Source organism: Erpetoichthys calabaricus, chromosome 1 (genome assembly GCF_900747795.2).
Source record: "Erpetoichthys calabaricus chromosome 1, fErpCal1.3, whole genome shotgun sequence".
Lineage (NCBI taxonomy): Eukaryota > Metazoa > Chordata > Cladistia > Polypteriformes > Polypteridae > Erpetoichthys > Erpetoichthys calabaricus.
In genome coordinates this window covers 174857767-174870214 of record NC_041394.2, presented here as the reverse complement: position 1 = coordinate 174870214, position 12448 = coordinate 174857767, and the positions used below count along the sequence as shown (strand labels likewise).

At 43.1% G+C, this 12448-nt stretch overlaps 2 protein-coding genes across 4 annotated transcripts in view; one reads left to right on the top strand and one right to left on the bottom strand.

Annotated features, from left to right (window-relative positions):
* tubgcp6 (tubulin, gamma complex associated protein 6) overlaps positions 1 to 5659 on the top strand; it is a 31571-nt gene extending 25912 nt beyond the window's left edge. For all 3 annotated transcript variants that reach the window (XM_028808934.2, XM_028808926.2, XM_028808940.2), the window contains exons 19-26: positions 3550 to 3718; positions 3815 to 3983; positions 4184 to 4325; positions 4418 to 4612; positions 4695 to 4827; positions 4919 to 5132; positions 5222 to 5415; positions 5498 to 5659. In XM_028808934.2, coding sequence (XP_028664767.2) covers positions 3550 to 3718; positions 3815 to 3983; positions 4184 to 4325; positions 4418 to 4612; positions 4695 to 4827; positions 4919 to 5132; positions 5222 to 5415; positions 5498 to 5589 — 1308 coding nt within the window. In that variant the 3' untranslated portion in view covers positions 5590 to 5659. The remainder of the gene's footprint in view (positions 1 to 3549; positions 3719 to 3814; positions 3984 to 4183; positions 4326 to 4417; positions 4613 to 4694; positions 4828 to 4918; positions 5133 to 5221; positions 5416 to 5497) is intronic.
* A 1114-nt stretch (positions 5660 to 6773) lies between these two features.
* Positions 6774 to 10517, bottom strand: LOC114646255 (serine/threonine-protein kinase pim-2-like). Its single transcript, XM_051924564.1, has 2 exons — positions 9056 to 10517; positions 6774 to 8091 (listed from the first exon to the last, which is right to left on the bottom strand). Exons 1-2 carry the CDS (start codon positions 9602 to 9604, stop codon positions 8077 to 8079), a joined length of 564 nt encoding a protein of 187 aa, XP_051780524.1. The 5' UTR covers positions 9605 to 10517; the 3' UTR covers positions 6774 to 8076.
* Positions 10518 to 12448: the final 1931 nt, after the last annotated feature.

The window sequence follows — 12448 nt, the reverse complement described above, 5'->3', positions numbered from 1 at the left end:
AGAAAATGGGTTGGAACCAAAATATTGCATCCATTTTGGCCGTATTGGAGTGAACTTGAGGGCTCTGATCGAGCAACACCTTTTCAAATCCAGGGTCACAGTAGACCAGAACAGGTGTAAGGTAGGACTCGATTCTAGATGGAACACCAGGGGCCTCATGTATAACGCCGTGCATAGAACTCACACAATAACATGGCGTAAGCACAAAAGCGGGAATGTGTGTATGCACAGAAAAATCCAGATGCAGGAATCTGTACGTACGTAAACTTTCACGTTCTTCCACTACATAAATCCCGATCAGCGTGAAAAGTAATCACACATTTTCATCATGAAGCATCTGTTTTAATAAATTATTGGCAATGAAATGGAAGAGAAAAGTGAAGGACTGGGAATTACTAGTCTGCTTAAGTCCACATGTCATTCAGATGATATTAAATATATAAGAATAGTTGACAAATTAAAATGAAACCCATAGAATTAGTCATGTTATTATCACGGATTGGCTTCTGATTGAGAAAATGGGTTGGAACCAAAATATTGCATCCATTTTGGCCGTATTGGAGTGAACTTTGAGGGCTCTGATCGAGCAACACCTTTTCAAATCCAGGGTCACAGTAGACCAGAACAGGTGTAAGGTAGGACTCGATTCTAGATGGAACACCAGGGGCCTCATGTATAACGCCGTGCATAGAACTCACACAATAACATGGCGTAAGCACAAAAGCGGGAATATGTGTATGCACAGAAAAATCCAGATGCAGGAATCTGTACGTACGCAAACTTTCACGTTCTTCCACTACATAAATCCCGATCAGCGTGAAAAGTAACGCACGTGCATGCACCTTCTGTCCCGCCCCAACTCCTCCCATAATTACGCCTGTTTGAATATGGAAATCAATATAAAATAGCCTTCTGAGAAAAGACAATGGGAAAAGCACGGGGGAAAATATACGAATTTCAGCAAATACCAAGTGGAGGCAAAGGAAAAACGTACTATTTGTTGGTTTAACACTAGAATTACCAGAGCCTACGAAAAAACTCGTAGATCCAGCCCACCTTAAATCGCTTCTTAAATCCGTTCACACCTCTCCGCCAGCATCCTTTGTCCTCTAAATGTGCTGATAAAAGACATGCTGCCAGCAGCCGGCTATTCCATCCCCCCACCGACTTAGAACGTACGTGAACTTTTCCCAGCTCATGCCTTGATTGATTATCTGGGAGTGAAGTGGATTTATAGAGTGGAAATAATAGATTGTTATTTGGAACACACGCATTTCATGTGTGTTCCGTTTCTACAGTAATCTGTGTAAACACATTGTTAAAACAGAAACTTTTTCATATTTTAGTAATAAATGTTACAAAATGTAGTAGGCATAAACTATAGAATGTGTAAAGCCCGAGTTCCAAAGATCAAATAAACACTTTCACAAAAGCTTCAAGGATGATACATCAGTCTCCATGGCGTAGCGCGCTAAGATGTGCTTCTTAGAGTGCAGCAGCTTTGCCGTGCCTCACAGACCTGAGTTCGATTCCCCGCTGGGGATGAAGAGTTGCTTTTTTTTTTTTTCTTTTTAACCTCAAACGGACATAAAATTTATAAATTGGTATCCACAGTCAGTTAATGAGATCGTTATATTTTCATGTGGGATGCTCCTTTTAAAATATTTTTTTAACAATTGAGACTGCAATTAACATGAACAACTTGTCCCTATAACTGTTATTTTTAAGATCTATAACACACAGACAGACCGAGCACTGCGTAATAGAGAGACAGACAGGCAGAGATATATAAATAAACAGGGAAGGCACATGTACTGAAAGAAAAAAAAAGATCAACATGTGCGTTGTTCCTGCTGCACTGAATGAGCTCACGTGCTCTAACATCACCCCTCCCCCCATCTGACTCTCTAAGTAACAGCACAAGTACTGACGCAAACGAAGTGCATGTGTGTACTGTATAATATTAACAAAAAGAGCAGCTTACTACTGAAAACGGCAAATATAGGAGTGAGTGGGGATCGAACCGGGACTCTTGATTACACTTAACAGGAGCAGCTGAAAGAAGAAGAAGATGCAGTGAGAGTTACAACGCTAAAACAGTTATGGTATTTGGAATACTATGGCTATTACCTGGACCATTATATTGCTGCAGGTTAATTACAATCAGATGCATTACACTAATAAACAATATGCAGTTAGTTTCAGTGTATTTATAAAGCCACGTCAGGAATGTGGATCTAAGAAAGAAAGGGTGACCACACAGGAACAGTAGCACTGCTTTGACGCTGGGTGCCGCCAGTCTGCAAAATGAGCGGAGAAATTGCGTACGCCAAGGTATGAGTTACCGTGGAAATGTGCGTGGCTTTACGCCAAGTTTAGGTTTTATACATCGTGATTTGAGCGTGGAAACGTTCTTATGCAACATTTCTGTGCGTACGCACCGTTTATACATGAGGCCCCAGGCCATTTCCCAATTAATCAAACATCTCTGGGAATGTAGGAAGGAAAATGGAGTACCCTGAGGAAAACTCCTACGCTAGTATAGGAAGGACATTCAGGCTCCACATAGTCCACAATCAGATGTTGACAGGCAACAGCTAAAATAACTGCATCATCATGTCTCACATAAGTAAAAGTGGTTTTAAAGAATTGAACTCTCAAAAAAAAATATTAAAACATATCCATGTACTGTTACTGTGGGCAGAAAGCATTTCAAAAATTCATGGCTTTAAACTGAAACATGATAGCAATATAAACACGCATGAAGAAAGATTTAAAAGTGTGACTTGTTTGTTAAAGCACATGCACAATGCCTCATATTTGTACAATATATCTTCCTTTGTTAGTAATTAAAACACTGACCTGATAAAAACGGAGAAAACCTGTCAAGATCTCAAGGTAGACATGTAATGATTTACAGTCAGAGCAGCAGGGTATGTATTCCCGACTTCCAATACTGGTACAATAAAAACATGTACAGGTTTAATGTCTGTCCTTCCCGAAGTAGTTTGGACATTTTTTCTTCAAACCAAAGGCTGGATAGCCTAATTACTTCCAGTAAGACAGCACTGAGATGTCAAACCATGAAAACACAGCAGATAGCAGCAGCTGCCTGTTTTTCATTTTATTCAAATTTATTCTGTTTTCTAGTTTTTCTCCAAATATTTACATTTCAAATGGACAGTCCATAGTAGAGCTTTGCCAATTTTCATTTGTTTACATCTCTGTAAACTGATTGATTTTAGGGATTTGAGGTGATAATAAATCAAGAGTAGGTTACAGTAAATTTACAAAAAAAGTTATTGTTTTTAGGGATTTGAGGTGATAATAAATCAAGAGTAGGAGGTTACAGTAAATTTACAAAAAAGTTTTTTTTTTTCTTTTTTCAAATCTGAGCCACAATGTTTGATTTAGGTAGAAAAGACAACCCCTGTCCTTCTCATGGTTTAGCAACTTACAAAATAACACCATTCACCAGTAACATGGCCCTTTCTTGCTGGGCCTCTGTCCACCTTCCATTGTGCATTAACATTTCTGCCACCTCTGCAGCAGAAAGAAGAGGCCACAGAAATACTCAGAAAGCTGGGACAGGAAGAGAAGATCACTTTGGGCAAATCTGCGGGAAGTGGACCTCAATGGCAAAGTGAGCAGGTGTACATGGACACAATGGCAGCACGCTATGAGGTGGATAGATATCGGGACAGTTACTACATGATGGGTTAGTAGTAGTAGCAGTGGTGTATCTCCTGTCTTCTGTGCAAGTAGGTAGCAGTCACACCTGCTCAGCTTCCTTTATCTGTCTACCTTCTTGCAGATCAATTGCCTGACTCCACCCTCCTACAGCAAGTCACTGCAGCTCGCTATGCCCTCCCACTGGATCCCTCTCTCCGCAGAGCCACCGATGCCACAGCAGTGCAACTTAGTGAGCTGGTTTCTTTGCCTGTACTGATGAAGCATTCAGTCACATCACCACTTGTCACACAGTGAGTACTTTGGCCATCGGGTGCTGGTGGTGGACGAACCTAGCACCTTGCTCAAATATCTAAGGTCTGTGGTGGTTATGTGTGCTACTGTGTATTGCCAGGCTCTGTTCAATGTCCGCCTATCTCAATTGTGTGTTTGGCATGGAACTTAACAGTGACAGCCTTTGTATGTAACAAGGCCATGTTTTGCTCTGCCTTAGTGTGTCCTTGGTGAATAAGGCTGTTGTTGACTACTACTTTGTGGAACTAAGCGTTGAGAGCCACTGTGAGGCACTACGTCATTTCTTGCTAATGGAGGATGGAGAGTTTGCCCAGTCACTCAGTGATCAGCTGTTTGAGAAGGTGAAGTCAATGTTTCTTCTCACTTGGTCACCGACTAGCTGACATGAACTCCATCTTTCTAGTATCAACATTTTCTCATTTTGTGTTTACAGTTGGGTACTGGACAGACTCCTGGTCAACTACTGACTCCTCTAGTGTTGAACTCCATCCTTAACAAGGCACTGCAGTACAGCTTACATGGTCACTCACAAGTGGCTTCCAAGCTGACCTTTGCTCTGCGTTTCATGCCTGATGCCTTTCACCCCCATGCTCCTGATGTGCTGGCCTGTTTGGAGCTTCAGTACAAGGTAGGCATCCACTAGCTAGTTGCTCACGTGCATAGTCCTTTAAACTAACTTTAGCTAACTCGTACCTTGCTGCCCCTTGTAGGTGGACTGGCCTCTGAATGTGGTCATCACAGAGAGTTGCATGAACAAGTATAACCGCATCTTCTCCTTCCTTTTACAACTCAAGCATATGGTGTGGACACTGCATGATGTCTGGCTACACCTCCGTAGGGCAGGTGGGAGCCTCTTGAAACTCAAAATTCATACAGGCGGCCAACAGATTAAACAAATCACCCTGTAACCCCATGTGTGTCTTGTGCCTTACAGCACTTGTGAAGGGTGCAGGCGGTTCAGCCCAGTTCCGGCAGCTACAACTCTACCGTCATGAGATGCAGCACTTTGTTAAGGTTATTCAGGGCTACATTGCTAGCCAGATTCTTCAGGTCAGCTGGAGTGAGTTCCACCAGAGGCTGACCAGTGTGGGAAACCTGGAAGATTTATATCGTGCACATGCTGACTACCTCAATAAGGCTGTCTTCAGGTGAGAGCTGCTTTCTCCTTCAGTCCCTGCCTTACTTAAATTCCCTCATCTTTTTCTTTAATATTTTTTGTTTCTCTTTTGTCATTTAGAGGCCTCCTCACTGAGAAGGCCACCCCAGTAATGAACATCATCCACAGCATCTTCAGCCTGATCCTCAAGTTTCGAGCTCAGCTTATCTCCCAAGCTTGGCGGTGCCAGCAGGGTGTGGCAGAGCACCCAAATTTTGGAGCCATGCATCAGTCTTACCGCACATTTAAACACTACTCGCACTTCCTCTTCAAAGGTATATAGAACACACTTAGCAGATGCCCATTGTGTTCCAGGATTGGCAGCTGTTTCAAATGTCTGTCTGTTTTGCTACACAGTTGTGACCAAGCTTGTGAATCGGGGTTACCAACCACACTTGGAGGACTTCCTGCTCCGGATCAACTTCAACAGCTACTATCGAGATTCATGATGGATGTATATATAGCCTTGAGTCTGCCTACTTGGCAGTGTAAACATATGTAAATAAAGCGATCAACAAATCTGTTATAGTATTTCATTCCCAGGTAGGTCAATTTATGCTACTGAGCAAGAAAATGCTGAACAATATAGAAAATGTGCATTTAGTGAGCGAATAGTTGGGTGCAAATGCTGTGGTTTGTACTAGGGGGAGTCAGTAACAGGATTGTACGTGCTGTAAGTGAAATTAGAGTCACAGTGGCCTTCAAAGAATCTTTACAAAATGGAAAAGGTATAACACAAACCACAAAACTGAAAAATAGTTGAGTGTATTTAAAAGATATTTCCAGTCCAAGAATATCCAGTCTTGTTCTGCATTCATATATTCTATCATACATTTATGGTGTACTTCAGGCTATTCATTCCACCTACATTGGGCACAAAGCAGAAGCAAGTCTTGGATTAGACACCAGTCCATCGCAGACCACTTTTGAACACCACCACCCATTAACATATCATGTCATTTTTTATTTTTTTTTTTGGCTGCTAAGAACCATGAACAGACTTTATCACACCAAATTCACAAATTGTGATCCTCAGAAAATGGAAAAGACATTTTGAACACTTTTGTATAAAATTGGGAAATAAAAATACAGCTGCCTTTCCTGCAACATTGCACTGGTGTATTATTAAAAGCAACCCTGTGACATCCAGTGCTTTTAGCATTTCTGGTCAGAGCTCATTCTCCTACATCTTTGCCACTATAAAGCTTTTTAATCACCATGATGAACAGAATAATAATTACAGCACTGTCACCTTTTCCAAAGGTTTATCCACTGGGTTAGACATTCCTTATAGTGTGCCTTCCACCACTCAACCGTGTTTACAGTTTAGGTTGATATATTTCCACACACTTAAAGAGAAAAACCTGAGTGATGTCATGGACTTCCCATCCTGACCCATGAACTGGTTGTCTAGAACCTCACGATGAGGTAACTCAAAAGTTATTCTTCAAAGCCTCAGTCTCCACTCTTTTTTATAAGCCTTTGATTCAACTTTGATTCAAGGCTGTAGGCTTGGTCTGCCAGTACCACTTAAAGTTGGAGAACCTTCTGTAAACAATGCATAGAAAGACTTTTCACCTAATAGCGTCCTTCGTGTTTCTGACACCTGCCTTGCCGGAGTAGAATCTCTTCTTCAGCTACAGGTGAGAAACTGAACTCCTCTCAAACCTGTTCTCACTACATCTTCACTGTTCGGGGTCTTTTAGGTTGGTCCAAGAGTTGCTCCCCCTGTTCAAGCCAGCTTGCCACCAAGTGTTTGAATGTGGTGTTTGAAAAAGTCCAAGACTACCACAGAAATTCAGTCACCACTTGATTCAGAACAGCCCATCCTGATAAAGTTCTTCTAGGCATCTTTCTGGGGATTTCTTGGCTGATTTGGCTACCCTGCATCTCACTATGAAACATCATTCCCAGGCCAAATTGACATTTTTCATACAGGATTATTTTGAAAAATTGCTATTTCCTCTACTCTAAGAACCTTGGAGGCAAGCAAGTCCCTCTGTCACACAAAGACAAATAAAATCTATCAAGATAGTCTAAACAGAGAATTCAAGACACAAGATGACAGTTGGTGAATAATTATCTGATGTTCAAATTCAAAAGAATCTATTGCAAGAGAAAAAGGGGGGTTTCAGCTTTGATCTGAGTATTTGAGCAGAATGAGCCCACTGAACAAACCCTTCAGAGTGAGACTTTTGCCGCGTTCACTCCCATAGTTTGCGGAGTGAGTTGAATAAACTGAGTTATGAAAAGCTCCCTTTCAGATACACGCGTCTATCACTTGGAGTTCAAATGAATGTAATTTACAGACCACACACCCAAATTACCTGTTTGGTACTGCAAACTGCAACCCTGGTCTTTCCCGCTTCCAGGATGCAACTCTGACATGTTGTGGTACCTTTGCAGGATTTCATCATTCAAGGTGGTATCCACTTCAGAGTCTGGTACTACAGAATCTGTCCCTCTGTGTTTACAAAACGGCACCCTAACCTGATCTGCCTACAGCCTTCCAGAGTGGCATTAATAATCAATTTAACATTCTTACATGTTACAAATCTTAACACGATCCGAGTTCTCCTCATCTTATTTCACATCCAGCTCCGTTTCTTAACTTACTCATGGCTAGTATACAGCAAGTTATGGTGTCAAAATACATCAGAGCAGAAAGGCTGGAATTGTTTAGCATAAGCAGCATGGGCATTTGTCTAATCTGTTATGTCAGTTGTCACCTCATGCCAGTTCAGCGGGAATTACCATTAGAAAGCGGCATGCAGTGTAGAAAGAAAGACCTCCAAATGACCAGCATGACGCCACACACAGCTGGAATGGCAGTCAGACATTAGAATAATGAATTGACTTTCTTCTGAGCCAGGGGTGCATCCAGATGCCATTGAGAGTGAGTCGGTCACTTGGTTCTGGGCAGAGACACTTCCGAATCAGGTCTTCGCTTCCTGAGAAGGAGAGAGAGAGATGTTAGCCAACAGTTACGTAGCATTTGTCATGTATCAGCTGGACAGTTTTGGCCAGGTATGTGTGTTATGCCAATTGCAGACATTCTTAGCATGCATCGTCATATAGTGCTAGCCATTCAAGTAAAGTGGGCTGTAACTGCAAATAGCATTGAGAGGGTCGCTTGGTGTCGAGGGTTTCCATACGTAACCTTTAATCTACTGTACTTTATCTTGAGTTTATTTGATTATGCCATGTGTCTTTGACAGATGGAACACAGTGGTCATTGAAAAAAGGTTGGGACACCAACCGAGTCGCTCCTTTAAATCATTGCCAAGTCCAAACAACTTAAACAGCTGCTCAATGGTGCGTAGAATAATAACAGAACTTAAAAGTAATAAATGAAAGCAATCGGCCAGATTGAAGGCTCTGCAGAGCGTTCTGTTCTGGTCTGCAGTCTGCTCTCTCCAGAATGAGACAACCCCTGCTGGGAGCGTCTCTGCTTTATAGGTGAGGGATAGGAAGAGGCGGAGTCGGTTGCTCCCAGTGGGCGGTTCCTCAGGGCTGTGGGATAAAGAAGAGATGATACGGTCAGCGACAGCACCCCCTCGTGTCCCAGAATGGTAATGATTATGAGCTTGGAAGGTCAACCGGAGACATGCATGTGTGACACGTCATGTGAAGGGGCCAAGATGACAACTCGCAATAGTAGTGTGTCTTCTACAAAAGGACTAATTTGGCTAGAGTGCGATGGTACAAAATAGACTGCCTTTAAAGCCTGTGCATCTTGAAGAACACTATGCAAATTACTGCTTGATTTAGAACCCTCCCGTTAAAAGACACACACACTTACTGGATTGAAGGCTAAAATGTCAAAAAATGTGTGGCACTGCATGTTAAGTTGGAGAAAGATCTTGGGTGTATATAGTGCCTTTTTACATGGCAGCCTGCGTACTTGGGGCTTACCTTCTGAAATGCTACTAAAGCAGTCAAGTTCACAAAGGACAATCTGGTGCTCCTCTTGAAATGGCAGGAAGCCATGTAGCAGCTCGAAGAGCACAACCCCCAAAGCCCAGACAGTGCATGGCTCAGCTTGGTAGCGGCTGTATACAATCCACTCAGGAGGCTGGTACTGAAGGGCACCTGGGCATACAGAAAATAGGTCAACATAGGCCTGGTAAACAGCTGGAACTGGAATGAAGCAATGAGTGTCAACTCACCTGGAGGATACGTGTAATCATGGTCATGAAGGATATCTCCATAACCAAAGTCAATCAGCTTAATGCGACCCGTACCAGGCTGGTACAAGATATTCTCCAGTTTGATGTCATTGTGCAGGACACCCCGAGTATGGCAGTGCAGGAAAGCCCCGACGATCTGACGGAAGGCATGTCGCACCTTTTCTTCCCCCAAAACACGTTTCTTCTTGTACAGAAACTGGCAGAGGTTCATGCAGGACTTAAGCAGCTGGAGGACGATAATTACATATGTGGGCGTGATGACATAGTCCAACATCCGAATGATACTGGGGCAGGCGGGCGAGGCACACACACGCTTTAGTAGCACCACCTCCGCGGGCAGCTCTTCCTTCTGATTGGGCTAGAAGAAGGCAAATGAGAAACCGTGCAAGTGAGAGATGCACCAGGCTGGGCTGGAGGAGAGCAGAGATGACATGGATACAAAAAATGACTGAACTATAAAGAGAAGTGTAGGACTTGGGCAGGCAGAAGCCCTGTTCCTCAAATTCCCAGGACCCACCTCCTCCAGCATGTCCGTGTCATTGAGAAAACTTATCTTGACAGCAACCTGAACACGAGAAGAGAAAGCAGTGGTGAGACCTTGGCTAGGAGATACACATTTTGGGCTGAAGGCATTCATGGAACTGCCAGGTTAACCATTGTAAAGAATGCAGTGTCAGCCTGGCACACGTTCGAATGAGAACAGGGGCTGATCACTCACATCTATGCTGTCAGCTTTCCTTTTGGCACGGCGGACTTCACCATAGGCTCCTTTGCCAAGTGTGCTGCCCAGCACATACTTCTGGAGAAGTGGCTTAAACTCTGTAAGAAAAAATGCCTATGCCAGTGAAGGCACCAGTGAGATTAGCCAGTGGTATGAGGAAAGCCCATTGGCACAAGCTACCTGGGTCTGTCCTGATTTGAGACAGAGATGGAAATTTGGGCGATTTGCCTTCAATATTCTTTTCTCCTTTCTTTCCTTCCTTCTCCTCTCCCTCTTCATCGTCTTCCTGCAAAACACGTGTATGATTTATGGGTTAAATTAGAACTGAGGCACACCAATGTGGAGCTCACATGAGAACTCACACTGCTGCTCAGCTGGCTAGAAGTGGATAATGAGATCCCCAGCTTCTGCTGATAGATGCACATCTTCCTCTTCATTCTTTGCAGCCCGCCGTGCTTTTTCTAGATAAGTGAACAAAAGAATGCCTTTCCATTAATCCAGGTGGGCTCTTGTGCCCACCCTTGCATGATAGATAGAGCCTTTTTGAGTCATAACAGCTGATTTCAGTCTCCCACTTCTCCTTTATTGTGTTCAACAGCTCACCTTTGGTTTTCAGTCTGAAAATCAGAGATTGGGCCATCCAGAACATGCAGTGTTGTTGTTGTATGCCTGATAAAGTATCTACAGGGAGCTGCTAACCAGAAAGGGCATGCCTACTCATAATGCAGTACGATGGGGCTACAGGGGCAAAGCCAGGGTGATGACTGGTGACCAGAATTCATTCATGGCTTTCTCCTTAGTCAGGCTATTAAAAGCAGGGAGCCCTGCTGATGAGGTGAATGGACATTTAGTTTTCTGGCCAATGCTTTTATCTAAAGCAGCTTACAACATTTGAGATACAATTGGTTACATCTCTTTTGTTTTTTCATTTGGAGCACAGGCAGGTAAAGTGACTTGTTCAGGGTCACCCAGTGTCAGTGGTGGGATTGAACTCACAACCTTAGGATTTGAAGTCCAAAGCCTTAACAATTGTGCCACACTGCCTACTAAGAAGCCGAATTAAGTGCTTGAGGGTCTTTGCATTAAAAGGGGACAGTCTGCCCAAGTGTACTGCACTTGGGGGGCCATGTTCAGCGTTTCAATGAACTACTCTTTATCTCTGTACAAACTGCTACCTCTCCTGGGTGCCCCTCTTTGCCTTTGCACCATCAGGGCCATGGGCGGGGGCTATTCCTAAGTGACAGCATAACTAAAGCTTGGGAAGCAAGCAAGGCAGAGCAATCATTACAGCGAACACCGTCTGTTAGGTAGAAGAAGGGTGGTGGCTTTTCATTCCAAAAAAAGGAACAGTGGCTGGGGGGAACTTCACTCTCATGTTGGCTGAGGACACCCTAAAACTGCACACTGAAGTCAAGGAGTCCCCTGCAAGGGCTGGCGTTACTGTTCTTAAAGGTGCCCAGTGGGATTACCGCTGCACATTTATGATTCCTTGCCAGCATTCGTCTCAGCCAGGGGCAACACTTCTTTTTCTTCTTCTGTTCCTCTTCTTCCTTCTTGTTCTGCAAAGCAAGATATGTGAATTTCATATAGTGGAGGAACAACGTGAGAGTGAAAGTGATGTGGAGAAAATGACTCCCAGTCACATGAGAAAGCTGGCTGACCAGCCCAGAGCTCACTGTGTTAGAGGTCTGTAATTCTTTCCTAGTTTTATAGGAGCTCCTCTATCAAATCAAGTATTTTTACATTTGTTTTGAAGGTTTTTGGAGTTACAGAATATAATCCAAGTCTATTCCTTTTCATTTCAGTTATAAAAATATTTTTGAACTGTTTCATCCACCATTTTTTAAGCTCAGAGTTGCTGCTACTTTGGTTTCCGTGTGGTTAGGGCAGACAGACAACAACATTATAAAAGGTCACTTATGAAAACACTTCCTCATCTGGCCAGAGGACTCAAAACCCAAATCTCTTTTTGCTTTTGCTAACTTTTCTATCTTTGATTTCAGATGTTATTGAACTTAACTGTTGCTTTTTGACCACAAATGTTTGTCTCTTAGATGCTCGTTTTTACTGACCTCCTGGTTTTGGCCCTTTTTCTGTCATGTCTCTCAGCCAGGTTTCCTTCCCTGGCTAGGGTTCACATTCATGTATTATGTCTCTTGTAGGACAACGTGGGCTCTGCCCATTCTGCTAGGCCAGGAGTGTCCAACTCCAGTCCTGGTGGGCCATAGGTTTTCATTCTAACTCTTTTCCTAATCAGTGAGCAGTTTTCACTGCTAATTAACTCCTTTTCCCTTCAATTTAAGAGCCCTGTGTTTAAGGACTCAGTCCTCTAAATTGATTTGTTTCTTCATTAAATGGTAAGCAAACAAAAATGAGATGTGAAATGAGCCAACAGAT